Genomic DNA, 26,987 nt, shown 5'->3' on the forward strand with positions numbered 1-26,987 from the left:
GAATGAAAAATGAAAATGGATAGGGTTGACAAATTTTAGCTGTGCGAACATTTGTGTGGGAAGATGTTGGTGTGATGACATATTTAGTCATTAGAGGAGAGATTGTTAACACTGAATTTTACTAATAAATATTCATGTATTCTGAATGTTGAATCTTCATAGAAAATGAATTAATATAGTAAAATAATACACAACTTTGAAGATGTGCCTACTTGAGAGGCTCCCAGTAAATCACAAAGTGTCCTTATTAATTGCTTGTTAATAGGAAATGTTGTGTTCATGTTTAGATTAATGTAGTAGTATGTCATATTGATGATCATGTGTTATGTATTTGCTTTATTAATTGTAGGTCTTAAGTTAGCGAGGTCTTGGGCCCAGTTGCACAGCTTCACTTTAAGTTGCACTGCTTAAATGAGTCACACAACATGGCTGTGTAGAAAATAGATTTGTAATTTTCCACCATGTTGACCAAATGCTAGCAACTGACTTTTTTTCCCATGGGAACTGCTTGCTACAATATGATGTATTAGTTATTGTTACATTGTAGAATTTAGTGTGTGTAAAAGCGATGTTCCCAGGAGCTAACAATGGATGCACTGACTGGAGTATAAGGTGATACAAAGTTGTTACCTGATGAGCCCCCCAACAGGAACAGGAGAAGAGAAGCCAATCATCAACATGTGAAGGACAGTTTAGTTATATCTTAGATTTGAGGATCTACTTGCATTGGACTATATCTAAACATATGATTCTTCGTCCAATAGCCATGTGGGAAGAAGTTCTAGGGAACTTTAACTTAGCCCGACTGCACCGAGGGGAGAGAGCTCACTTTTTCCTTAATCTTTACTGAGAAGTGCCATCCTGATTATTCCTATTCCTGAGACATTTCTACCTTGAACTTTATTGCTAAGTCCTGCTGCTGATGCTGACTGAACTGATGTCGTGTTTACAAAGACAGTGACAGCTTGCTGATCCATACCAAGGAGAGGTACTAGCTCGATGATATTGATGATGTAATTTGTCTTTGTTTTAGGTACCAACCGCTAATTTTGACAGTCATAGCTAGATGTTTTTCCAAATTTGTGTGGACTAAATTGTTTTGCATGAAGTCCAAACATGCTATACAAATGAGGTTAGCTAGGAGTCTCACACAAGATGTTTGCTAATCATTAACAACAGTTGATGTCATATCTTTGCTGAAGCTAACTGTATGCTATTTCCATTGCACAGTTGTTCTTGCTATTGATTTGTACTGTAACTCTGGAATGTGTAGTGATACATGCATTAGTTAAAATGAGATTCTTTAAAAGATTTGGTCAACCAGTATTGTTTCTGTATGTGTATCATTACATTTTGAGACTACTGTTACGTGATTTTGCATAGATAATATAGGGAAATAAACATTCTTTTATATAAAGGTGTGGTTCTTCATGACCAAAGGGGTCATGGTGCATGGGAATTACTGACTCCAATGATTATTAATTCTATTGACTGTTGTGGTTATTGACTGGTATTGATATTTGAGTCTTATGGTGGTACCTACTCTAAGTGCAGTCAAAAGGTCCATTGAACCTCTGTCGCGTCCCCTTATAAATTAATGGACAGAAGCGCTAACATGATTGAAGAAAACCTGCACACACGGTGAGCACGGCCAAAGCACGACATTCTAAGAAGCGGTACAAAATGGCTACTGCTATCTGAGGAACAGGTCTGCACAGAGCCTGAGGGACGTGTCCTTGCAAGCTGTGCGGCAATGTGCCAACTGCAACTATGAAATAAATGAATTGCAGCGCATAAGAACAATATACAACCAGCAACAATAAAGCAAGAAGCTAAAAATAATATAAATATGAAGTACTTGACTGCGAGCCGCAAGAAAAGAGGGCTGTTCAAAGGGCTGTTCGCAGTCAAGTGACGTCATTATACTGTGTAAGTAATGGTGATTGTTCACTTTGTACTACTTTAGTTTCCCATTGGCTTTGCAACTTTCGCTCGATGGGATCTGTAGTTTCTTTGTATTTCTTGACAGCTGCTATATTAAATTTGGCAAGAAAAGAAAAGCATAATTGTAGCCTCCGGTCTCAGTTTACTTATCACATAGGATTAGAACAAAAACCACAACCTTCCAACAACACACTCTACGCTTCCGAGTACTACGCGTGAAGACACCCTCCAAGTGCACCCTGAGACAGACGAAAACAAGTTCAACACCCAAGCCGTGACTCGACACTTTGTATCACGTGATTCTGCGTGGTTGCTTCTGCTGCTGAAAGGTTCCTTCCTTTGATGGGGCACTACGTCACTTCCACTGCGACGCACTCGTAACGCAGTATACAGGCCGACTGGCTCCTGGCTGTGGTTGGCGGAAGTGTCGTTGGCTTGGGTCAGTGTGGTTGGTCGTTGTTTTAGTCCCAGATACCAACTCGCTGAGAGGCAGAGCCAGCCTGAGTGCGGGAGCCGCCAATGGACGGAGTAGGATGTGGAGAAAGTAAATTCCGTGTGTGAGGGCGGATCCGTGGTCCTCGTCGGCCCTGTCGCCACCAGTGGTACCGGATTGGGATATCGGATAGGACACATCATCGAGCCTCTACTGATTTTAATCTTGGCTGCCGCAGGTAGCGTAACGGCCAATCGTAGATACTGTATTTTATTGCTGTAATTTAATGATAGAACCCGTGGGGTTGAGAGTATGCCCAAAGTCGTTTCTAAAGTGTACTGTTCCCATGCACTCTGAAAGACGGTGACGTCCAGTGCTTTAAATGGGCCGGTACTCACATGTACTGATTACCAGCACTTCTTATTTTTATCACTCTGAGTACCGGCACTTCTATGCCGCCAAGGAGAGTACCGGTACTCACGAAAGGTGTGCTCATTAGCTGCCAGTGCTGGTGAACCTGCCTCTGACAGCTAAGGTAAAGACGTTTAAAATGGCTTTAATCCCACCTGAGTCTTTTGAACGAGGGTCTGCTTATGTATGTGTGTTTGCTTGCTTGTATGTGTGTGTTTTTGTGCGAGAGAACAACGAATGAAAGAGGGAGAGACTCTGGACACTATAAGGAGGACTGTGTGGGAAGCTTTGTGTGTGTGTGCGCGTCTGCTTGTTTCTTTCCATGTGTGTGCACACTGAAGAGTATATAGTATTGTGGGAAACGACAGCAAATAACAATATGGCATTACGAAGCTGTAAATATTACAAAAGAAATGTTAAAATATCATTGTGTTTAGCTTTCATTTTGTGTAACGAGTTAACTTGTTTTATTTATTGAAACACATTTCTAGTGTGTCTTGGTATGTGCTGCAACTGGTATTAAAGTCATAAAGTTCCTCATGTCTTGCTCTTAGCTCCGCCCCTAGGAAACAGGATTGTGACAGACTTAAAAAAAAAACTGGCACTGTCGTAGCATCTCGTGTCACGCTAAAACTACAAAGGACCCCCAGGGGTAGCGCCTGTGCAATGTCGTACGCTAAACATAATTACCATTGGGAGGTTGCATGGCCCGTGCGGGGCGTACCAGGCTTCATTTTACCACACGGGTACAGTAAAGGCAACAGCACAGCAGCACTGAGTCAAATATAGAACATATACAGAGCACGCATTAGCAGTTCAAGCTGTCTTCGTCCGTGAGCTTTTCAGAGTTCTCATATTTGATGATTCTAAGGGCTAAACAATATGCCATTACTGCTGAGAGAGCAAGGAAAAGAAAAAGATATATGTGGTATCAAGCGTGCATTATAAAATCCTGGAAAGTCTCGCTTATGATGTTCATTTCGGAGGCAGTACCTGGCCTTTATCTTAATTTTTTTTTACATATACATTTCTCATTGTGTCTAGGTCTGTCAGGTCTTAACGGAGTATTATGCTTAGTTTTGGAGCTTAATGTTTTGTTTTGATGCTCAAATTTGGAATTTTGGCACCTACACTTCGATGTTGTTAGTTTACAGAGACCTCAGAAAGTCCCCTAATATCACTCTTTGTTGGTGCAAATAAACAGCGCTTCTTTATTATTGAGGTTAGATTTGCTTCCCTATAAATAGGTGAGAATGCGGAGGTTTGCCCCTAACAGAAATGAGTGTTATGGCACGGACGGAAATGGAGCACAATTCAACAAATCCATCTAAATGTAAACACACATACGACACTCGGGAGGCCATGCAAAGCTGTATGTGTTGTTTATCACCATACTGTTCATCACATCGCAAACTGTTGCTCATTCAAGGACTATCAAAACACCAGGGACGAGATAATGGGAGGCCATTACAGTCTCACACAGAAACCAAGTGCCCATGCCCGCCTGTGGTTTCTTATACTGGCCATTACGGATATGGACTATCGTAAACCCAGTCAATGTGACAAGGAACCTAAAAAAAAAAACAGCAGAGTTATTCGTATTAATGGCAAGTGCTTGTTTTATTAGGCTCAATTCACAAGATAACTGGAGTGTTTTGTTCAGATTTTGTGGGGGCATTTCTGATAGTTATTTTCAGCTCTGGGAGGCACAGCTGATGTGTCAAGCCAGTTCTTCGAGGCTTATGGTTCTCATGGGCAATTGGGAAATCCCAAACGAGAAGGTACAGAATGATCAATCAGAAATTCTGATCACCATAGATTGGGGGAGGAAGATTTGGTATGCCGGTCTGTTGGAACTCAGCACTTGGCCCCCCTCTTCCTCTCCTCCACAGTGGACATGCTTTTCTTTCGGGATGTTAGATGGTAGAGTCCTCCATCCCAGTTCTGTAAAGCTAAGGCTGCACGCATGGACATAAGGCCATATGTACGAACACTTTTTCCCATAGACACAGAATGGGTAAAAACCTTTGCTACATCTGGACCATAGTGTTACCAAGTAGTAACATTCTGTTTACCTGAATAAATGGCAGACATCATCTAGGCTGTCAGGAAACCCACCACACAATCCATCAATATAGGCTTCTGAAGTAAATTTGTCAGCATGTGTAAGTGGGTGGTTTGGGCCCACCATTTTGATGCTCTCAGCTTTGCGCTGTTTCTTGCCTAACTTAATTTGTCAATTGCTGCTCTTGAAGACTGCTTCCTCTGTCTTCACTTGCCTCCCTGACCACCCTTCTGAAAGGTTTGCCTCTCTTGTTTCCTGCCACTCCATTTATTGTTTTTCAGCGAGAACTGAATTTAGTTTTAAAGCTCATCATAGCATCTCAATTTGAGCCAATGCATGGTTGCCTGATTTGCCTGGTAATGTTAAAAACTGGTTTCTTGGTGGCAATAATTTTGGCCTCTGTGGTGAACTGTTTGGTCCAGCCACCATTCACACTGTTTTACCAAACTAAACTTTTGGTTCGCATTTCTTCTGCATTTGTGACAAAAGTTGTCATCCTTTCACATGGGCTAGTCCATCACTCTCCAGTCCTCCTTCCACCCTCAAACCTTACCAAAGAGAAGCAACTATAGACTAGATTGCAGACGCGTGGTATCTTATTAATTTGTATGCACACAACAGTTCAGACTGAATGATGGCCAAGTATTGCAATGCTGTACCTATCACATGAACTCAGATTGGTTCTCCTTTGCATTAAGATCTGCTGTGCCTTTATCAAGAGAGAACCTGCAGCTGGCATTCGTGCTCACTGCATGAGGGCTAAGTCTTCTTCTACTGCTATCAGCACAGGTGTACTGGTTGCTTATATTTGCCAGACAGCTATGTAGTTCTCCTTGCATACTTTTGCTAAGCGTTCTTGTCCTGCAGTTCAGGTATAAAATTAAGTGACACTTTGCCAGTGATGGGTTGTATTGACTCTCTTGGTTAATCAGCACAATCCAGTCCCACCTTCAGAGATTACTACTATGGGTGAGCAATGTGCAGAAATAGGTAACTTTCAGAAGGAAAAAGTAACTTAGCTTTGGGAATATTTATGACAGATACTATATCTTCTTGTAAGCTTCTCCCGGTCTTATCTGTGTGTTGATGCCATTTTTAAAATCGTATGGTATGCAATGGGTTGTTTAATGTAATTGTCTTTTTTTCTCTGTTTCTTTCTGCCACTCTCAAATGGGTGTGAAAAATGTGGAAGGAGTTGATGGCAGCTCGCAGTCTGTGCCTTAAATTTCCCGTTATTGTCTCATCCTGGGCTGGCTAAGCCATCACTTGAGCGTTGCTATTTGGGGTTTGGATTGAGCCTGGTGCCTGAATGATATTCATAAGGCGAGTAATCCTGTGGAAAGTCTCATTAGCTAGGGAAAATTGCTTTTTCTTCTCATTCTCGATAAGAGTTTTTATGTTGGAAAAAGTATAATTTCAACCCAGGGTATATTTGTTGCTTAAGATATTCTGTTTCTGTATGTTGTGCTTCAAGTAAATAAAGATCGATTTGCACCCTAAAGTAGTATTTCAAACTTGGGACAGTCATACTATACCTTTTTCTTACAGGTTGCTGCTTTTCTCGCTCAATCTAGAGATTGAAGTAGGGCAATGCAGGTGGAAGCTTAGGCATACTTAGGGGTATCAGCCACACTATTTTTCTTCTTACTTATTTTTACTGTTAGGAGTATTTTCCAGACCATAGTTGTTAAAATATGACGTAAAAAAGCCAGCTTCTAAAAGTCTGGTTACCCGTTTTTCTTGCAGTTTAATTTTGGAGCTGTATCTGGTTGGGGAGGGCCAAATAAACTCCTTGAGTTGCATCGGGATAAGAACCATCTGGAGGCAGTGCATTGTGCACAGAATATTATGCTAAAGATGTGCGAGGGATAGTTTTGGATGCAGATATTGTAAACTATGTAAAGTTTGGACTGAATTTGTAGAACTTCCAGTTATTTATTATTTAATTCCTTTCTGAATTTCATTACAAGACCGGAGGCTAACGCAGGACTAAACACTGAGAGACACAAAGCAGTCCTGATGAAAATCAAACCCAAAGTGATGTGGTACCCAATGATTTTGGAACTCGTTTGCGAAACTCAATTTTATTTACCTGCTATCAAGGGTCTGCTGGGAGGCATAGATAGAGAGGGCCATCCTCTGGTTCACACAGGGAATTTGAACCTTCTTGCATGGAAAATATCAGAACATCTTCAGACATCTCAGGCCTTTCAGGACGACCTGAAGAACTGCTTGACGAATCTTGGGCTCCGTGAACTCTACCTAGGTATAAAGGAATTTGGAAATGTTGGGTATGTTGGTGCCTGGAAAGGAACTTGGATCCCAAGGAAGTTCCTGTAGTTGAGGTAGTTAACTTTGTACCTTTTGTAGAACAGTTTGTTAAGGGCCTTAAGTATAGGACTATTAATTGCTATAGATTAGCAGTCTCTGAGGGTCACAGTTTGATAGTGGCAAGAGTGTAGGCCAAAATGTTTTGGTATGTAGAATTCTGAAGAATATAAGATTAAGGATGCCGGTTATATCCTTGTTTTTGTCATGGCCAGGTAATTGATATTTAGATTTGAAAAGACTAGTTATGAAGCCAAGACTGTGTGATACTATCTTGTATCCAGATTGTGGCATGCAAAAAATTCTGTATTTGGATGCATGAGAGAATATGATTCACGAATGAGCCAGGTTCGTCCTGATGGAGTTAAAATGTACTGATTTCTTTTGTAAAGCCCTTTAAAGTGGTTACCATAGCCATTATTACGAGGTGGGTGAAATGTCATTCCGCAGGCTGGTGTCAATCTATAGAAATTTCAAGCACTGTCTATGAGAGGTACTGTGGCTAACCAAGCCAGTTGGAAAGATGGGAGAATGGATGATATTATGAGGGCAGCTGACTGGTCAAGTACTTCTATCTTTGCTAAACATTTATTTTAAACCCAGGGGTGTGGAATTTTAAAATAAATGTACTTGTCAAAGGGACAAAATGTTACTGAAATCTACCTGTTCTGTAAAGAAGGGTACTTGTCCAACATATTACATATATCAGTTAGCTGGTCTGAAAAAATGAATACTTTGCAACCGGAAATATGTTTGCAGTTTTGGGAGGTGCTTTTGGATGTGTATTTGGACATTTTTAGAAAATAAACGTTTTAATCTGTATTTTTTCTTAAGTTTTAACCCCAGAACTTTGCTGGTATAGAGATCATATTGCCACTCATCAATACACTCATTGCAATCATCGATCAAAAAAATTGCAGGCCATTGTTCACTAGGTGCATTAACTTACTGAGCTTTCACTATCGTATTGTAATATGTGCTGTCAAGCAGTACACAATGATTGGTGTGTAGTTCAGCGATTAAGACCCATCGCTTACAAACTAAATGTGCATCTGTGCAGCCCGTATGAATCCACTAAACTCCATCGAGCGTTGGTGTCCGTGAACTGCAGATTACAACCAGCAGTTTGTGACAGGCAAGTTCGTTTGGCATCTGGCTCAGAGTTTATCCAACAACATACAGATAATCTTCTTTACTACTTTATAATGCTTATTCTTTTCTTTTCCTTTTTGTGTCCCCCTTGTCCCTGGCCTGTGGTGACCATAAGAAATAACCAAGGTTTTGCGAGTTTGAAAGAGGAGGTAGCAAGAGGAAGAGAGACCTAAAAAAAAGAGAGAGAGAGGAGTAGAAATAAACAGTTGAAAGCAACTGTTAACATTTGGATTTTAAGAGCTGGAAAGAGAAAAGTGAGGGAGAAAGAAAGCATTGAGCATAAACAGAATAAAGGAAAGAATGGAATGAGATAGGTGAAAAAGAACCTCCGAAATACAGATGGCAGTTAAGAATAGATTAAATTGTCTCCTCCACATCCTCAAACAGAAGTCAGTGTGGCACAGCAGGGGGCACTGCAGAACATCAGAAAGTGAATTAGCAGAGTCGTATGTTAACCTCAATACTGCAATATGGGGTGCTTCAGATCCGGATTAGGACTATAGACAGCTGTGTCCCAGGCCAGTGCTGAAATAACAGGAAGGCAGCTGGTGAGGAATGAGAAACAGAGCGCTGTGTAATTCCTGGTCGTGTAATAATCAGGTGCTGCAGGTTAGGGCTGAGGTGCACTAACAGAGTTGTATGTGGGCTGCAGTACTAGAAAAGTAATGGGCACACAAGGTCCGAAGTGAGGTATGTTAATGGAGCTGTGTGTGGAACCTAGTATTGACATGCCAGTGTTGCTGAGTGTTAGCCTGGAGGTGTCCTGGTGAAGCTGCGAGTGGGGCCCAGCATGGGAGTGGCATTGCCTCTGAACCACAGAAGCGAGGAATCCTGAAGAGCGTTTGTGAGCTTTAGTACGGAGAAGAAATGTGCTCTGAATGTTAGAATTGATGGATTCTGGTGGAGCTGTGGTGGTTCCCATCAACAGTGGTGTTTGATGTTAGACTTGAGGTATACTTGCTGAGCTGTATTTTGCTCTTTTGGGTACAGTATTGGCATGACAGTGAGACTGAATATTAGAACTGAGCTGCTGTAATGGAACTGTATGTGAGCGGGGTCCGAGTATAGGAAAAGAAGTGACCTTGTAGGGGTAGAACTGAGATGCACTGATGGAGCTGCTCCCGAGGTCCCAGTATTGGAGCAGCAGAGTGTAATGCCTGCAAGAACTGTGGCCCTGTGGCAGACAGCATGTGTGGGGCTCCTGGCACTGGCACAGCTGAGGGCTTGGAGTGTGTGAACTGAAGTGCACTGATGGAGCTGCGAGTGGGATCCCAGTATGGAGCAGAAGTGGGTACTGTCTATAAGGATTGCGGATCCCTGGTAGAGCTGGATGCCTAGACTATAAGTTATTACAAGCGATCCTCTGCTCTTGCTGTCCGCATCAGCGACCACAGGCAGGCACACTTGGTAAAGAAAATACAAGGTAGGCCAGGAGCCAGGCAGCTGAGAGAGGTTGCAGAGAGCCCACAAAGACCAAATGTGACCAAGATAGCAGCCTGATTTATAGCCTTGTTAACAGCTAAACTCAGAGCAAGAATGCTCTGCAAATGAAAAGGGATGCCTTCCTGGACAGGAGCAGGAAACAAAGTTTTTATAAAAAAAAAAATAACTAAAAAAAAAAACTACCAACCATAGAAACATGACAAAGCGTAATTATACAGTAGCTGATCCCTGCTCCCACATAGGAGAAAGAGGGACAGAGGGGCATGACTGACCACTAGCAAGCAAGGTTTTTTTAAATGACACTGAAACTAACAGATGATAATAGATAGCTAGAAGCCCACTGATGAAGTATACTTAAAAGTATACATAAGGTTGTATGCTTACGCTCAACCTAAAAATGATAATCTCAATTTCCATAGCAATAATATTGATTGCCTTTCCTTCACTAACACAGTCCTACAAAAAGAATCAAGGAAGCCCAAAAAATAAACTAGACTGCATATATAAAGTTTTAGAATTACTACATGAACTACTAAAAGACACATTTATGGTCACATGATTATGTAAACCAATAAGCAAATTCAATAGATAGAAAGAAATCACATTTAATCTGATTGCCACTCTGTAGTTATAGATAATATTCCCAACGAAAGTAATTCCTCAGATATTAGCTCCCTAATAACTTTCCATGTGTTTGACAAATCTCCACAAACCTTTCAAACCTACAGCATTTTCTACATTTGAGACAAAAGTTTTTTTTGTGGTAAATCCTTAAGGGAGTAGGTAGATAAAAGGGGGTGGGGGAGCGGTCCCAAAATTACTTTTTCTACCAATGCAATTTCCACAGACTATTGTATTTGACGTAGCATGAAAATGGCTGAATGGACTGACATGAAATTTGGCAGGGTTATACATTATGGTGCAGAGATGATGCTTTTTGGGGACTGCAGTTAAGTAGGATAAGTATTTTTTTTAAGTTATTATGCATTTAAACTTACTGATATCTGTCACTGCATTACTTTTGCAGAATTTCACAAAAATATTGTGAAACTATTGCAGTACATGGCCATAAACCTATTTAAAAATATATATTGTTTTAAAAAAGTGAATGTCCCTACCTATTACCTCTAGAAATCAGTGGTAATAGGTAGGGAGCTACTACTTACCTGTATTTAAGGCCCTAACAATGAACACAGCCAAAGTATAGCAAAAACAATACGGCTGCCTTTTCAGTCTCTAAAAACAGCAATTACCCAATTAATTACTGGCTTTTCATCTCCATATACCACGGTATACTGCAACGTTGTCACGGTATACCATGGCCGAAAATATAACTAAGGCCTAGATGTTTTATTGGATTGCAGTACCCTTGCATCACTCATTATGTTGCATGGGCAATGCAATACTTAAGTAAGATTTATAAAGGAATGCAAAGACACCATGCGTGGCCCTGTGTTGATTGTTAAATCTGGAGAAACACAAGGCAGTGAAATTTGCTGTTCTGCGTTACTCTGCACACCATAACCCAAAGTGAGGCAAAATTTCACATACATCCGTATGCCTTGCCACTCCACTAAACTCTAGTCCGCTCTACGCTGCTCCACTCTATGCTGTTACATTGTACTCACCACCACTGTGTGCCACTCCAGTATTTGCTATTCCCTTTACACCATTCTACTGTACACCACTCTACTCGATTCCAATGTATGCTACTCCACTCTACACCACTCCAGTGTACTGTATTCCTCCATATACCATTCCATTGTACTCTACTGTATTTGATTGGACCCCACTCTAATGTACGCCACTCAACTGTATTCTTTTACTCTCTACTTCACGCCAATATAAGCCACTCCATTATGCGCCACTTCACTGTATGCTACTCCAGTATGTACTAACACACTCTGCCACTCTGCTCCATGCCACTCCACTCTACGCTATTACACAGTACACAGCTCCACTCTATGCCAGTCCACTCTACACTATTACATTGTATGCAACTCCACTCTACGCCTCTTCAGTGTATGCCACCCCACTCTCTGGCCTCGAACCCTACTCACCCACTCGCTATAGCGAGTAACAGGTGTTCTGTTAAGTTAGGAAGTGGAGGAGCAATAAAGAAGCCTTTAAATCTTCTTCTTATCACATTTGCTCAGTGTTCAGAGACCGAGGTCAAAAATCAGTTTTTCTTACAGTTCATTTTCCTTCTCACTGCAGAGTTCCAGGATTTTGTCAGGTTTTTCCTCACACATATTTTAATAGGTAAGCAAACTGTACAAACATTTCCAAAATATATTTCAGTAGTTGTGGAAGCCCATATTCCAGTGGATGCCGCTCCACACAGCTTCTCACTGTAGGCTATTACATTCTACCCCATTCCAGTGTATGCTTCTCAAGTCTTCACCACTTCACTGTACGGCAGTGCACTATACGCTATTCCAGTCTATGCCACTCTACTGTACACCACTTAACTCTATACTGTTTCACTGTATGTCACTCCACTATACGCTGCTTCTCTCTGCACCACTCCACTGTACACCACTCCACGTTAGTCCATTGGACTCCACTCTACACCTGTCCACTCCACTCCACTATATGCTGTTTCACTCTACTCCACTCCCCTGTACAGCACTCCATGCTATTCTACTCCTCTGTACTCCACTCTGCTATTCCACTGTGCGCCACTCTATTCTACACTGTTGGACTGTATGCAACTTCAATCTTTGCTCCTCTGCTGTATGGTATTCCACCCTACCCCACCCCACAATACACCACTCCAGTCTAAACCTCTTCGCAGTATCCCACTCCACTGTATACTGCTACACTCTATGCCGCTTCAGTGTACTTCACTCTATATAATCCCACTCTTCAAACCTCTACTACACTGTGCTGCTCAAATAGACTTTGCTCCACTCTATCCCTGTACACTCCAATGCCCAAATTTGCACTTAGTTCTGTACCCGTACCCTCTATTGTACAACACTCTATGCCGATCTTTAACATTGTACGACACAGCACTTCACTCTACAGTATGAGACAACACTACAGTGTATAAACGTTTCCTCGACTGTACCTTATCCCACTTCAGCCTATGCCATCCAAGTCTGTTAATTCACTGTACACCACTTCATTTTATGCTATTCCACTCTATGCTACTCCACTATTCTACACCACACTGTACAGTATTCAACTGTAACGCTATTCTACTGTATGGTACTCCACTGTATGGTAATCCACTTGACACCACTACAGTGTATGCTTTAGAAATTGGGGTCTTCAGTTGGCAGAGATACGCACCCTGTCCAAGCATGAACCACAAGCCTAGTCAGGGTAAATCAGATACACACCATAAATTAAACTGTGCTCCCCCTCTGGTAGCTTGGCACTGAGCAAGCAGGCTTTACTTAAGATGCAATGTGTAAAGTGTTTGTGCAACACTTAAAACATCAAAACAGTGAAAACACCACACCAGGTTAGAAATACAGAGCCTAATTTAATGAGTAAAACTGGACCAAAATGACACAGATCTAATAAGTAAATACTGAGATATGCAATTTTTAAGATTTAGGAGAATATAGCGCATAACAGGGCAAATAGCAAACTGTGGTTATCTGGTCACGCCAGACTGAGACAAAGTCACAAGTTCAGGTCATCCGCAGTGTAGTGTGGGCTGGCTACAGGGACCCACATAGGCCCACTGAACACAATACCTTAAATCCTGGTGCATGGTCTGCACATCGTTGCTGGGCAAGGCTTTGCTGCAGTTTCAGTGAGGACCACAGAGGGCAGAGCAACTTAGGCCCACTTCCAAGGGTCCAGGACAGGGGTGGTACCACTGGCAGGGCAGATTCCTAGATGGCAGAGTCTAGGTACACAAGCAGGTTGGTTGGAAGTCTTTTGTGTTCCTGAGACTTCAGAAAAATGGAGACCAGTCAGCTGACTCTTGGAGTCACTGTGGGTTCTGTTGTAGAGGTGCAGGTATAGCCCTGATGGCAGCAGGCACAGATCAGCACAGTAAAGCATAAGTCCAGCAGAGTGACAGTCCTTTCAGCAGCGTAGCAGTCCTTCTTCCTGGCAGCGTATCCCCCGATCGAGAAGAGTACAGAAATGGTGGTGTCTGAGGTCCATTATTTATTCTTTGGTACTGTGGTTTTGGAACGTGGTAGAAACTTGTAGAGGCATTCCTTTGAAGTGCACAGATGCCCTGCTTTCCCTGTCCTGGTTCCAAGCTGACTGGAGTGACAATGCAGAGTTGTTAAGCCCTTTTGTGGGTAGACGGGACAATCCTTTTCAGGTGTAAGTGAGGCAGTGCTAAGCTCTGCCCCTCATCAAGCCAGTTAATGGCTCATTAAGGCCCATTAAGACACACCTAATCTCCCATTGTGTGTGGCTGTCTAGAGGGAATGCACAATGCCCAGCTGTCACACACAGGCAGAAGGCACACAGGGCTAAGAGCAAAAAAAAATCCCAACTTTCTAAAAGTGGCATTTTTACAATTGTAATGATAAATTTGACTTTACCATTAAAGAGGATTTATCATTAGAAATCCATAGGCACTAAACATGATAGCTCTACCTCCTTCCAATCAGGAATTGCACTTAATAAATTAATAAGGTGTGCACAGTGTTCATGACCACTATACATTTTTATAGGCCATTCAGGCAGTGACATACCACCCAAGTCTGTTTTTGATGAACTTGGCTTTCTAGTTCAAGCACTATTGACTAAGTGTAATTGCCGCACAATAATTTCCTCAGTGTTTTAGAAGTTTAAACGTTTTCTAATAGATGTTTAGTTATTCTTCTTCGATAGGAGTAGAACATTTTTATATATAAGATTTACTCTTGTAATGCAATGGATGAGTGTCATAAAAATGTACTGTCAATCTTTTTCCTTATCCATACACTTTAATTGTGTTAATTGAGTGTTCAAGTGTCAATTTTATGGTAGCTGCGTGTTTACTTTGCTCTATTTTTTGGTTTTTGCAGGTAAAGGAGTTGTGTAACGCTTCATAGAGGCTGGCTGATCTGTTCCTTCCCAGCACAGGAATGGAGCAAGGTAAGTCAAAGAACTCAGATTAGTGGTTACAGATCTCAAATTACTTTACACTTGCACAGTAGGTAGGGTAGGTTAGGAGACAATGTAACCCATAAGTTTTTGACAGGTGTGCTGCGCAATGGAGAAAGAGGCCTAGATAAAAGTTTGTTTGCAGCAGTACAACAGAGAGCTGGGGTCCTTAGCTGTTCCATGCTGTTTCCCAGGAAAGATTTCTGCATAGTTCACAATCTCTTGATCTTGTCCTTTGATTCCAGTTGGAGACAGTTTTAGGTGTAGCTAGATTTTCATTGTAACCTAACCTAAACTAATACAGGATGCAGTCACATACGTTCATATTATGTGGGAGATACCAGTCTTACACACAACGTTTTTTATGAACCTTAAGGTACAGAGCTTGAGGAGTAATGCCTCTCTAATGGTTTCTGGGTGTGGATGGATTGTGGGGAGGTAGACCTGTGCTTAATGAGCTAAGCCGCTCAACAAATCTAGAAGCCAGCATCCATTCTGTCAGAATATCTTCGCATGTTAGCAGCACCTACATTGTACGTGCCTTCAAAAAATCCCTAAGAGAATATCCCAACACGGAACTATTATCAATAGTTTCAAGACCTCTTGTGCTCATCAAAAGTCAGGAAGATGGTAGAAGACACTAACTGCGTGGAAGCCGTGGACTCACTGCAGATTTCAAACTGAAACCGCAATCCTCAAGCCCAGATAAATTGCCCACTAAACAACCACTCAGCTCCTTAAGTTTTGTTTGACTTCACTCTGCTCCAGTATAAGAGGATACAAACTGAGTTATCACCTGGTTTCATCCAACAAACAAAAAAACACTGTGTCACACTTGTGGAAGTTGGGTTTCCTCACCTTACGTGGTAACATGTCTGTTCAGCCTAAAAAATACTTATCTTCATAACCCAATGGAGACCCCAGTTGAGATCCCGGAACAGTTTGAAAATTCATCCCGGATTACTGTAAAGGCAGGTAAACCACTAAATGTAGTGTGACTCTCAGAACTCAAACAATCATACTTTTCCTATTTATTTTGTTGTCAGTGCTCACCCTTTCTTTGAAGTTATTCTGTTGTGAGTACTGCCCGATGGCACCAAGTGTGGTCCATGTATATTAAGCTGTTGGCTCGGGTTGAGTTGACTTTTTATCTACTGAGGATAATAAAATTTCCATTAAATAAACTTGTTTTCAAACTGAGTGTGGCACCATAATTACTTCTCATCGTTTCTGTATAGTTTCCAGCAAATATTGAGATCATAGTGCGCTTCTTTCACCCCAAAGGTAGAGCTCAAAACTGAATTAAATGGTCTATAAGGGGTGGTTATAGCCACATAAGGATGCAGTATTTTCATGTTACAAAAAGCACATCTATTCCTCTTCTATAAATCTTGCCCACATTAACCAATATATGCAAGTGTTTAAATAGCAAATAACTTTCACATTTATAGTACTTGCAATGTACAAAGGCTACTGTTTTAATCCACAGGTGCACAGCCTTCAGGATTATGAATTTATTATAACTAGTTCAGTTTAATAGGAAATTGAATAAAATTGACTGTCAAAATAAAGAAAATATAAATTCCAAACTTTCTAGACATATTTTCTGCCCCAAGGACAAAGTGTTTTCCACCTTTGAAGGCAAACTGTACATGTTTAATGTTTAAACTAGGATTCTTAGTTGTAAAATCAATGAGTTTTTTTGCTAGAGTTGGATGATCAAACAGTAACCAGTGGATCTTGAGTTTCCTATATGTATGAATGGAGTGCAGGACTTTCTTGTTTAGTGTATGCTTGAAATTGAATCACCCATATTTTAAGAGTATGAGGCACGAGGAAATAAAATGGTTTTATCCAGGATCTAACAATTTGGTTTTGTTTGGGTTTAACCCGGGTCTCCTGCTTTCAAATTGTGTTATTCACAGAAAATTATTTTGTGCTCTTCTTTTTATTAAGTGCACTTGTAGTCAACTTTCTGAGTTGCTCTCTTTTACTGCATGTGCCATTCCTGGCTGTTCATTTTGTTTTATTTTGATTATAGCGTTGCTTCAGTGCCACCAGGATTACAGTAGTAGGGCCTGGCTGGAAGTTATAGTACACTTTACATTTGTTGCCTTCACACAGTGCTAATGTTATTCTGACCACTCCTGGCGCTCTGCGATTATGCATTTCTGTGTTCCTTACAGACTAGGGTCTATCCCGGCTCTTGGCTACAGCTTTTGGTGTTCTCCTCCCTCTCTTCTATCTCATGCACTGATCCCTGTTCATTCCTTCCCTGTGACTTTGCTCTGTCCTCCCTATCCCCTAACCTTTGCCCTGTCCCAAACCATCACCACTAGCACATTGCATGACTCCAATCTGTGCTCGGTCTCTCCCTGTCATGGGGCAAGCCAGCAGGAAACCATGTGTTTCAAGATATGATTGTGTGCATGTTGTACCTGAGTTGTATGTGAAAGTCGCTGTTATTGCTTCTGTCAGTGCTGTACATGTTCTGTGAGGGAAACTGGCACTGCTGCTTTTCATGTTGCGTGCGTGGACAACCATCTTTGCTATTGTCTATGTTCTACTGATTATGTGTAGGATGCTTGAAGTGATGCAATCTGCACAGTACTACTGCTACGTTAGTGAGGAAAGCTTACACTGCACCTTCCGTTACTGCTGAATTCCGAGTATGCATTTGTGTGCCTGTGAAGAATGTGTTGTTGCGCTTCTGCTGCAACACCTGCCTAGTGAGAGAAGCCTGCAATGCTTGTGTGGGTATTGTAAAAGTCCTATGTGTTTCTGTGTGCACGCATACTAACACTGCTGTAGCCGGCACACTGTGCCTTTGTGTAACAAAAGCATGCACTCAAGCTGCTTATGGCGCACCCTTTTATTGTGCGGAGGAAGCTTGGACTGCTTCTGCATGTGTGATACCTGTACTTTGTGACTGCGTGTGAGGAAACTTTGTGCTGATGGTGCCCATGAAATACCAATTCTGTGTGCGTTGATGAAAATTGTGAAAACTGTTATGCAAAATCAAAAACTCTTGGCTTGGTTATGGCTGTTTTTGCCTTGGGATGATAGAAGGAAGAGTCTGATACCGAGCTACTTGTCATTGTCGCTGTTGCCTAATACTACAAGTAATCTTATACCAAACTGTAGCGTCAGGTGGCTTTTTCTTTTCGGTGCTTAACATGTATGATGCACTTCTTGAAAACTTTGTGCGTGCTTTTTCTTTTCCTTTTTTTTTTTTTTAAGTTAAAGTTGCAGATGTGAATTTTTTTGTTATTCAGAATTGTAACTTTGGACAGTGATGATAATTGTCCCAAAAGTTATATGGCAACAAGAAAAATCTTTCTTCAAATGTACATGGTCAGTGGTTAGTAATTTCTAAACAATCAGGCAATGAGTCTGCAGTATGTGTTAGACAACAACCAGGACCAAAATTGCTACAACAGATTTAATCTAGTGAGTTCTGCAGTTTGTCATCACCTTCATTCCTACTTAGGCACCAGTCTTGTGCAAAAGAGCCTCAAATGATAGAGGTCCAAGGATTAAAGACAAATCAACATGTCCAGGAACTCTGGAAACCCCAATATGTTGAAAGAGGCCTGATAGCCGGGTGGGACCCTGCACAGAAAACAACACGGTTTGTACCATTAAAGCTTATGTGCCTCTCGTCTCTTATGAGGACTTAAAAAAATAAAATAAAAAAAGGACAAAGAGCCTCAAATGATGTACTCCTCATCAGGGCCCTTATTGCACATAGAGAAAATGTTTCCTGTTTGCACCCTGGCGCAACTTTAAATTAGTGCTCTGAGCCCAAATAGGGAATGTGCACCTTATTACAGAGAATATGCTGCCCTCAGGCAGCTGCGAACTTGTGCTGCCCTGGAGGCAGCACATTCAAGTGAAACATGGAGCAGCTGATTCAAAGCTGCTCCGTGTTTCACTGTGTAGGCGCCACCTGCCTGCAGTTTGATGCAGGATTACAGATCCATTTGCAGGCTCGTGCAGTGGGTGACTGCCCCTGGCTGCAAAGGGATGTCTGGGAGACCTATGAGACCCCTTTTCCCCCTTCTGGAGGTCAGCCATCCGGGATGCATTGAGAGTGACTTGTGGCTGTGTTTCATTGTTTTTTTTTTCTATCCAGAAGGGTAGCACACCATTAGAAGGAGTAAGAGGGTGAGTGGTTAGCCAGTGCCTCCTGAAGTGTGTGATGAAATAAAATGTTTGTTTTCTCACACAGACCTACATGCAATGCTGGACTCTGGACTGATGGCATCTGGGACAGATGGCAGGTCTGAGGATGAGGAGTACCTTGCGGGGCAGCAAAGGAGCTTGTTGCCATCCTCTGGCGTGGTCCCTAAAAGGCGGAGTTCATCTAGGTAAATTGGGGGCACTCTTTGCAGAAGCTGCTTGCCCAGTTTCATCCTCTTCCAATACTGGTCTCCATCTCTCATTCTCCTCTTTTCATTCCTTTCTCAGCCTTCCTTAGTCTTCCTTCATTCCTTGGTCATCCATTTTCATATGGCAAAGCTCTGGACTTCTTTTTAGTGCCTTCTATAATCTGTGTAATGTCTTATTGTCCCTCTGCACATGTACTTTGTCCTTTCTTGGTATCCTTTTGCCAGTCCATATGTTTGTGTCTGTGCCCTCTTATTGACCCTTGCTCTGGGGTTCTTGATGTTTGCTTTCTCACTGTCTCGCCCTTGGTGTCCCTGCTTGGTACACTGTCTCATTAGGTTTCAGTCTATAGTTTTGGAATTTAACAGTGCCCACTCGATCCATCAGCAGGACAGTAGTTTAGACCATACACTAGGCACTGTGCTCTGAAATAAGCCCTTGCGTTTTCACCTAAAGATGCTCGTCAAAGTCATCCCAAATATTTTGCCATTCTAGTAGTAGTGCTGTGTTCTAAGGCTAAGCATTCATTGCGTGGACAGTTCAAAAAATCACAACAAAGAATACAATTGAAATAAAACCTATGGCATTCAATTAACTAAAAATCAAACCACCTTGGAATCTTTTGTTGCTCTGAGTAAACGCTGATTGTGTCTGTTCAGACATGGGATCCTCTATGCGCTTATTTTAATGAGAAACCTCTTTGCAAAAAAATATAATTTATTTAGATATAGCTATCAGTTTTTGGAAATCTTCTTCTTTCTTTTTTTTTTTTTCTTGGTAGGTCCGCAAATAGAAATAAAATGTGTACCGCATAATAAAAAAAATAAATACTTTTTACATTATTTTTTTAAAAAGGAAAAATACAGGAAGTGGAAAGGCAACAGCCTAATTAAAGAGGAATTTAACATGATGTGTTATATATGGTCCTTCCTTAAGCTGTGTGATGTCACTGGATCTACTTTAGCTGGGATGCAGTGGAATTCCGTATTTGTATTAGAAATGTGTCTGGGTGAAATTAATCTGGCTGAACTAAGAACAGCACCGTAGCTTTTGATAAGACATACTGTATGGCTTATACCTGATGTACTTACCTGCATACCTGCACTCCTGCAGACAGTTATTTGGTGATGAGATAAACCCAGTATTCAGGCTTCACAAAAAAAAAGAATTGAACAGTAAAGCAGATTAAAAAAAGAAAATTAGTATTGCACACCACCAATGATACCCGACATTTGGCAGTAAAAGTAAAAGAGAGCAGAGAGGCCTGCTTGTGCATTCACCAGAAGTTGCTGTAGCTTACAGCAGTGAGAAGTTGGAGTAGAGTAGAAAAGCTTTTCTTATTTGCGAGATCTTTATTTATTTGGGGGACTTGGGGGAGCGATGGGTGGAAGGAAATTTGTGACTCCTCTCAGATTCCAGAGCTTTCTGTCACTGAAGTGTGAGGAAAAAGTGTTTTTTTAGGGGTTTTTTTGGCCAAATGTTGAGATTTGCAAAGGGTTCTGGGTAACAGAACCTGGTGAGAGCTCCACAAGTCACCCCATCCTGGATTTCCCTAGGTGTCTAGTTTTCAAAAATGCACAGGTTTTCCTAGGTTCCGGCTGAGCTAGAGATCAAAATACACAGCTAGGCACTTTCCAAAGAACACATTTTCAATGTAAAAATGTGATGTGTCCATGTTGCATTTCCTGTTGCGGGTGTTAGGCCTACCCACACAAGTGAGGTACAATTTTTATAGGGAGACTTAGGAGGAACACAGAATAGCAGAACAAGTGTTTTTGCCCCTTGTTTTTCCTCCAATCTTTTTCCTTTCAGACAGTGTTTAAAGAAAAAAAAAAAAGTCTATTTGAGAAATGCCCTGTAATTCACATGACCCCAGAATTCAGAGATGTGCAAATAAGCACTGCTTCTCAACACCTTATCTTGTGCCCATTTTGAAAATACAAAGATTTTCTTGATACCTATTTTTCACTATTTATATTTCACCAAATAAATTGCTGTATACCCGGTACAGAATGAAAACCCATAACAAGATGCAGCTCATTTATTGGCTCTGGGTACCTAGGGTTCTTGATGAACCTACAAGCCCCATATATACACCTACAACCAGAAGAGACTAGCAGACGTAATGGTTAATTGCTTTCAATAATGTGACATCGCAGTCAAAAGTTTCGGAGAAAAACGTGGAGAAAAATTTATGATTTTTGTTTTTTTTCACCTCAATTGCAATATGTTTTTTTTTTTTTAGCTGTTATTTTCTGTAGGAAAACCTGATAGCGAAGGGGTTAAAAGGTAGATAATGTATCCTGCATTGTATCTTCTCTGTGGTGTTTGATGTCATTAAGTCTTGCCTGTTTTCCTTTCTCTGTGCAGATGTGATTTAGTGTAATTCTACAGTTGCTAAGTTACAATTGTGACAAATCTCCCTGTCTGAGCTAAGAGCACTAACTATTATTCTGATGAGGAGTAATACGTCTTGTGACATATGTACATGCTCATCTCTCCTTTTGCTCATGAAGAAAACCAACAGTAACCATTGAGCAAGAGCCTAACATTTCAGTGCGCACACATACCTCCTATATATGCTGTCTTTTCAAGGTAAGAGTGCATTCCAGTGACAGTATGACTGAGTTCATTGTGACAATTGAGACCATAAAGATTGGTCACTTTATGCTCTGGGGGAGAGTGGATTATTTTTAAATACGATGAAGAAACCCATAATGGAAAAAACAGCAAAAAAGCTTATTTATACTGCTGAGTTTTTGCTCTTATTTATAGTTCATTATTAGCTTTTCTATACCGGAAACATGATACAGGTTAATATCTAGCAGCTAAAAAAGGAACGGATTAGAGACAAACATAATGAATTACACTGATGCACATCTGCGGCGCTTGTTACAGCACCAAAATCAATACCGGCTCACAACAGTTCAATTTCTACCCCTTAACTAGCACTCGAGGATGTAGTGCTGTTTTTTGGCCTTCTTATGTTGTTGAAGGATCTCTGTCCATTCCATTTTGCTCTCTCCATCTGCCAACCCATATCTCTGCTTTTCTGCACCCCCTCCCTGTACCTAAGCGCATTGAAGGCATATGAATATTTTGTAGTTTCTACACTCTCTGAGAAATCCCACCTCACCTCAGGCCATCACCATGAAGAGAAGAAGATGCAACTTACAGGGACCATGGTCATGAGCACCTGGGCTAAATATTGTGTGGATATGGGTTTTGCGTTTTCCTATTAAGAAAAGTCTGGGTTACTTCACCTGCACTGCTTACTGTGCCATCTGCACACATTTCCAGCCATGAGCAGTTGTAGAGACAAATGGCACTCAAACCTGCACAGATACATTCAAGGATGAAACCATACATACCAATGCAACAACCAGACGATGAAATGGGTAGTAAAAAAGTGGACACTAATAATGTAGCTGATAGACGCACACATGATCAGGACTTGGAATTGCATAGTAAATTGTTTTTTTTGTCAACTTCATACTGCACTTTTGCTGTTTCTATAATAAGTTATTAGTACTCCATTTTAATATTACTCTGTTTTTAAACCTTGAAAGGAAAGAATGATGAGTCAGTGTTGTTTAGATTCAAACTTGTAAATTATCATTGCGTATTTCAGTGGTGAGTGGTCACACTTTAAACCACTCTACCTGTGCCAGTGATCCTGCATAAATTAATACATAGGATGTACATAGGATGTACAGAAACTGAGACCGTATTACACTCACATTAGAACATGAAACGTCCCAATGCTGGAACAGGAAATTCACCACGGCTGGGAGAGGGAGTGCGCCACGACTGGAGAGGAAGCACACCGCTAATGAGACTGATGAGAGTTAACTAATACTGGCACTGAGGATTCATCTCTCTGCTTAAACTGAGTGACAACTACTTTGGGAACAGGGAGTCTGTCATGGGCAAAATCTCTAATGCAAAGGATTAAGCGTATACTTGTGGGTCTAGAAAAAGAGCATTTAGAGACAGATGTATGCCAGTATCGAGAATAGATTTACTATTTAATAAGCAGGAGCGATTGAAGTCCTTACTTGGCTTGGAAGAGCTGTGCCACCCTGCCTTGCTCTGCATTTTTGGTTTGCCTTCTGTTTTTCTTACTTTTGGCTTGACAATATGAATGCAGTGGAGATACTCTGTGTTTTGGCTCATCCTTTTGTGTATAGCCTAGATAATGGTTAAGTGGTGAATCAACATTAAGATAGCTGGCTCTGGCTGACAGCAGGCAGTAGTTGGTTTCACTGGTGGGTGGGCCTTTTTTCCTGTAGTCCTGGAGTAGAGAAAATCTCCAAAGGATGTAGTTAGATAGGGCCCTATTGTCTGAGAGAAAGAGAGAGACTAAGAAGATGTGCAGTGTTGATTTGTCTCTTTGGAAAATCAAGTGCCTAGTATGTTGTTCTCTTGATCACTTCCTTGAAATTATAGAGCTCTATTGTGGGCTAAGGGCAACATTATCTGGTCCCTACATTCCACTTTCTGTCAACATTTTACCCGAGTAACCACCCACACCACCTGCCTCCCAGTACTTCCATTTCCTGTGTTTTGTTGGGTATTGCCTAGCAACCAGAGGATCATGGATGAGGATGCCCCCTATTAGCTGTCTTGTTTGGCATTGCCTAGAAATCAGGTAAATATGGATGAAGATGGCTGCGTGCAGTCAAAATTTATAAGTGATTAGCCTTAATCAGTCGTCTTTGTTTCAGGCAAAAAAGACCATGAAATTTGCACCTTTCTAATTGGAAGAGCTCTTGAACTTCACATCGTCTTCTGTCAGTTCTTGCTATTTGAAAAAATATTTCTTGCAGGCCACAGGTGGCCATGTTGCCCTGGAGGTGACAGAGTGGAGTCGCACATAAGCGCCACCTATGTGGGCTGATGTCACTTCCTTTCTTTTCATGCTTTCCAAAGCTCACAGTTGGAGCTCCATTGCAATTTAATCTGCCTTCCGACGATTCCTAGAAAAACTAATTCAAGTATGCTAGGGAATGCTATTCCCTCGTAAGGCTACAAGCTTCAAACCATGCTGTAAAAAACAAATGTTGTCATGGACCCACATAAGGTGGCTCTGTGGTGCTTGAGCTTGGGACTAGACCCGTAGTTGTGTGACACGTGTTCCCTTATGCAGCCAAAGGTGATCTGGGACCGAGAAGAGAAGCTAAACGTTGCTGAATATAAGTAGTAGTCACAGGCTGTGTGCAAGTCCTGCTATCACTTCAAGTCGTGGATGCGGACTCTCGCGCTCCAGATAGAGGTCAACTTCGCATTTATAGTCTTCCAGTAAGTCAAAGTCGTAGTCCAAGCACAAGAACGGATGCAGGACTCTACTTCATCCTGTCACTCTCTATGTAAGGTGAAAGTGAGAGGGCATCACAGTGTCCTTTGGTCTCCCATTGCAAAAGTGAGTCCACAGTTGATCCTGGTGTGCTCGGAATTTCCTGGGACATCAACGAATCCACAGCAAATAGACACCTTTAAGGAGGCCATACTGCAGATATTTGGTATTCTTCCAGCTACCCCTGGTTCACCTTCTGACTGCAAGAATTTGCAGTGGTCCCGGTGCTTTCTGACTCTCCTCTCCCCACCCTCTTTGGGCCCCCTACCCACTCTTTTACAGACGTCCATCCCAGCTCAGTGACTTATTCTGGGCCCTCCCTCGTCGCTGCCTTTGCCCCCGTTTCAAGTATCTAGTGAGGCATTGCCTAGAAATCAGAGACACGTTGATGGATTCTCGTGCTTGTGTTTGCAAAGGTGATGGGAGGGAGTCCGCCTATGCCATTGGTGCGGGAGGCGGATCCAATGCTGATTACATTGTCCGACCCTGAACTGACTTCAGCCCAACCAGACCGATGTTGCCTTATGAAATTACTAAAGTGCAACCGGTTACCATACAGTCTGACTCTGATTCAGTGCTGCTACTAGAGTGGACACACCATCAAAGGCTCCACTGTCCTTTTAGCTTATTCTGACCAAAGCTTGTATCCACCTAGAGAAGAGATGATGGTGGATGATCTACTCCCTCATTATGATGACAGTTTTTACATGGACTTAGAAGAGGTTAGTGAGCCTAATGCTTTTCCTGATACAGGATTTAATTTGCCACCTGGACCACCAGCAGAAGAGAGTGTTATTTGCAGTAGTAGTCTGGTAAGCAGCAGAGGTCTTGGACCTACAACTGCCCTCTAAGACCAAGACAAGTGGATCATGAATGGTGACTACATCCTGAGGTGGTGCAGATCATCTTCTGGCAGTGGGGAGAACTCTGGCTCTATTGCTACCATTGTGAAGCATAATGTCAAAAGTTAGGCGTTTTAGAGTTTCCACTATAACACTCCCTAGTAGAGGCGATCTGACTGGAATGGAACTCTGGACTCCTGTACACCTTCCTGTCTCTACTACTCCTGTCTAGTTCTGAAGAAGATTAGGAACAACTTGGCCCTTCTAGTGGCACCAGATTGGGTCAGGAGACTATAGCACCTAAAGGTTATGGGCCTGTGCACTTGTCCTCCTATCAGGTTGCTACTTAAGGAGGACCTTCTGTCTTAGCAAGAGAGCAGGATCCTCCACCCACATTTATATTGCCTTGCTTTTAGATTGAGTGGCGGCAATTGACTGCATTTGATCTGTCATGGAATGTGGTGGATGTCAGCCTCGCTTTCAGATGCCCTTCCAGGAGGGCAATTTATGCCAGGTGATGGGACATGTTTGTGGCTTGGTAAGGTAACTGTTAGACTGATCCTGTTCAATCCAATTGTACCTCATAAAGCTAAACCCCTGTATGCCACTAAGTTCTATATTGCAGCCAATACTGTTTATGGTTTTTAAAGCGAGGAACACTTTAGCGTATACCGATATTGGTAGAAGGTTTCTTGTTGACCCTGCTAGTAACCACTGCCGCCCCACCTCACCTCTTCCTTCAGTCCCCCCCCCCCAACACCACCTCCCTATGGAGAAGTCCTTCCCATTGTGTGCTTGAGTGAAAGTTTGAGGAAATCTTAAGTGAAAGAAAGCCACTAATCCGGGGACATGAATATGGAAAGTTGTCTCCTATCATTTGTCCAAGGATCCGTATCCTTCCAAGAGACCAAATACTGCAGCTGATCTCAGAAAACTCGAATCCAGAATCCCATTCGTCTTAAATTCTTGAGTGGGGGCAGTGGGTGAGGTTTAACTCTAGTGCTGGCTTAGCTTCAGGAATGTGGTGTACTGGGTTTATCTTCCAGTGTTTAGTCCACTTTTCATTTCAGAACCACAGAGCTCACTAACTGAGAGATACAAAGTGGACCCACAGTCCTGGGAGTGATCTTAGCATGGGAACCTTGTGAGGGTAAGCACTTATCTTGGACCTGGTCTATATTGCCTATCGGCCTTTTTCTTATAGTCCGCTTTAGATAGCGGACCTCTGGACAAGAGATGCTGTAAAAGTGTGGAGACTAAAGCAACAATAATGGGAGTGATAGATGTAGGTTCTGTGTAGATGAAACCCAAATGAGTAGCACAACGGTGAATAACCCAGTAAACTGTGCAGAAGGTTTGTGTGTGAATTCTGAAGTGGCTAACCTATTGCTCATGTTACAGGGCCATCAAAAACACTGGACGTACTCCACTAAAGCCTGGTCACTCGCTGCGTCTGTGGATGACAGCTGGTACAGCTGTCCCCTGATGTATTAATAGTTCCTTCCTAACCATGACACACATTGGGACTGTCTGAAATTCTGGTATCTGGCAGTCCAA

General features: G+C 41.9%; 1 protein-coding gene across 1 annotated transcript in view; it reads left to right on the top strand.

Moving 5' to 3' along the window:
* Positions 1–2,328: 2,328 nt before the first annotated feature.
* Positions 2,329–26,987, top strand: part of MCRS1 (microspherule protein 1) — a 202,022-nt gene continuing 177,363 nt past the window's right edge. Inside the window, exons 1-3 of the mRNA XM_069230637.1 lie at positions 2,329–2,615; positions 14,765–14,834; positions 19,075–19,213. Coding sequence (XP_069086738.1) covers positions 14,825–14,834; positions 19,075–19,213 — 149 coding nt within the window. The 5' untranslated portion in view covers positions 2,329–2,615; positions 14,765–14,824. The remainder of the gene's footprint in view (positions 2,616–14,764; positions 14,835–19,074; positions 19,214–26,987) is intronic.

This window comes from Pleurodeles waltl, chromosome 4_2 (assembly GCF_031143425.1).
Source record: "Pleurodeles waltl isolate 20211129_DDA chromosome 4_2, aPleWal1.hap1.20221129, whole genome shotgun sequence".
In the NCBI taxonomy this organism is placed as follows: domain Eukaryota; kingdom Metazoa; phylum Chordata; class Amphibia; order Caudata; family Salamandridae; genus Pleurodeles; species Pleurodeles waltl.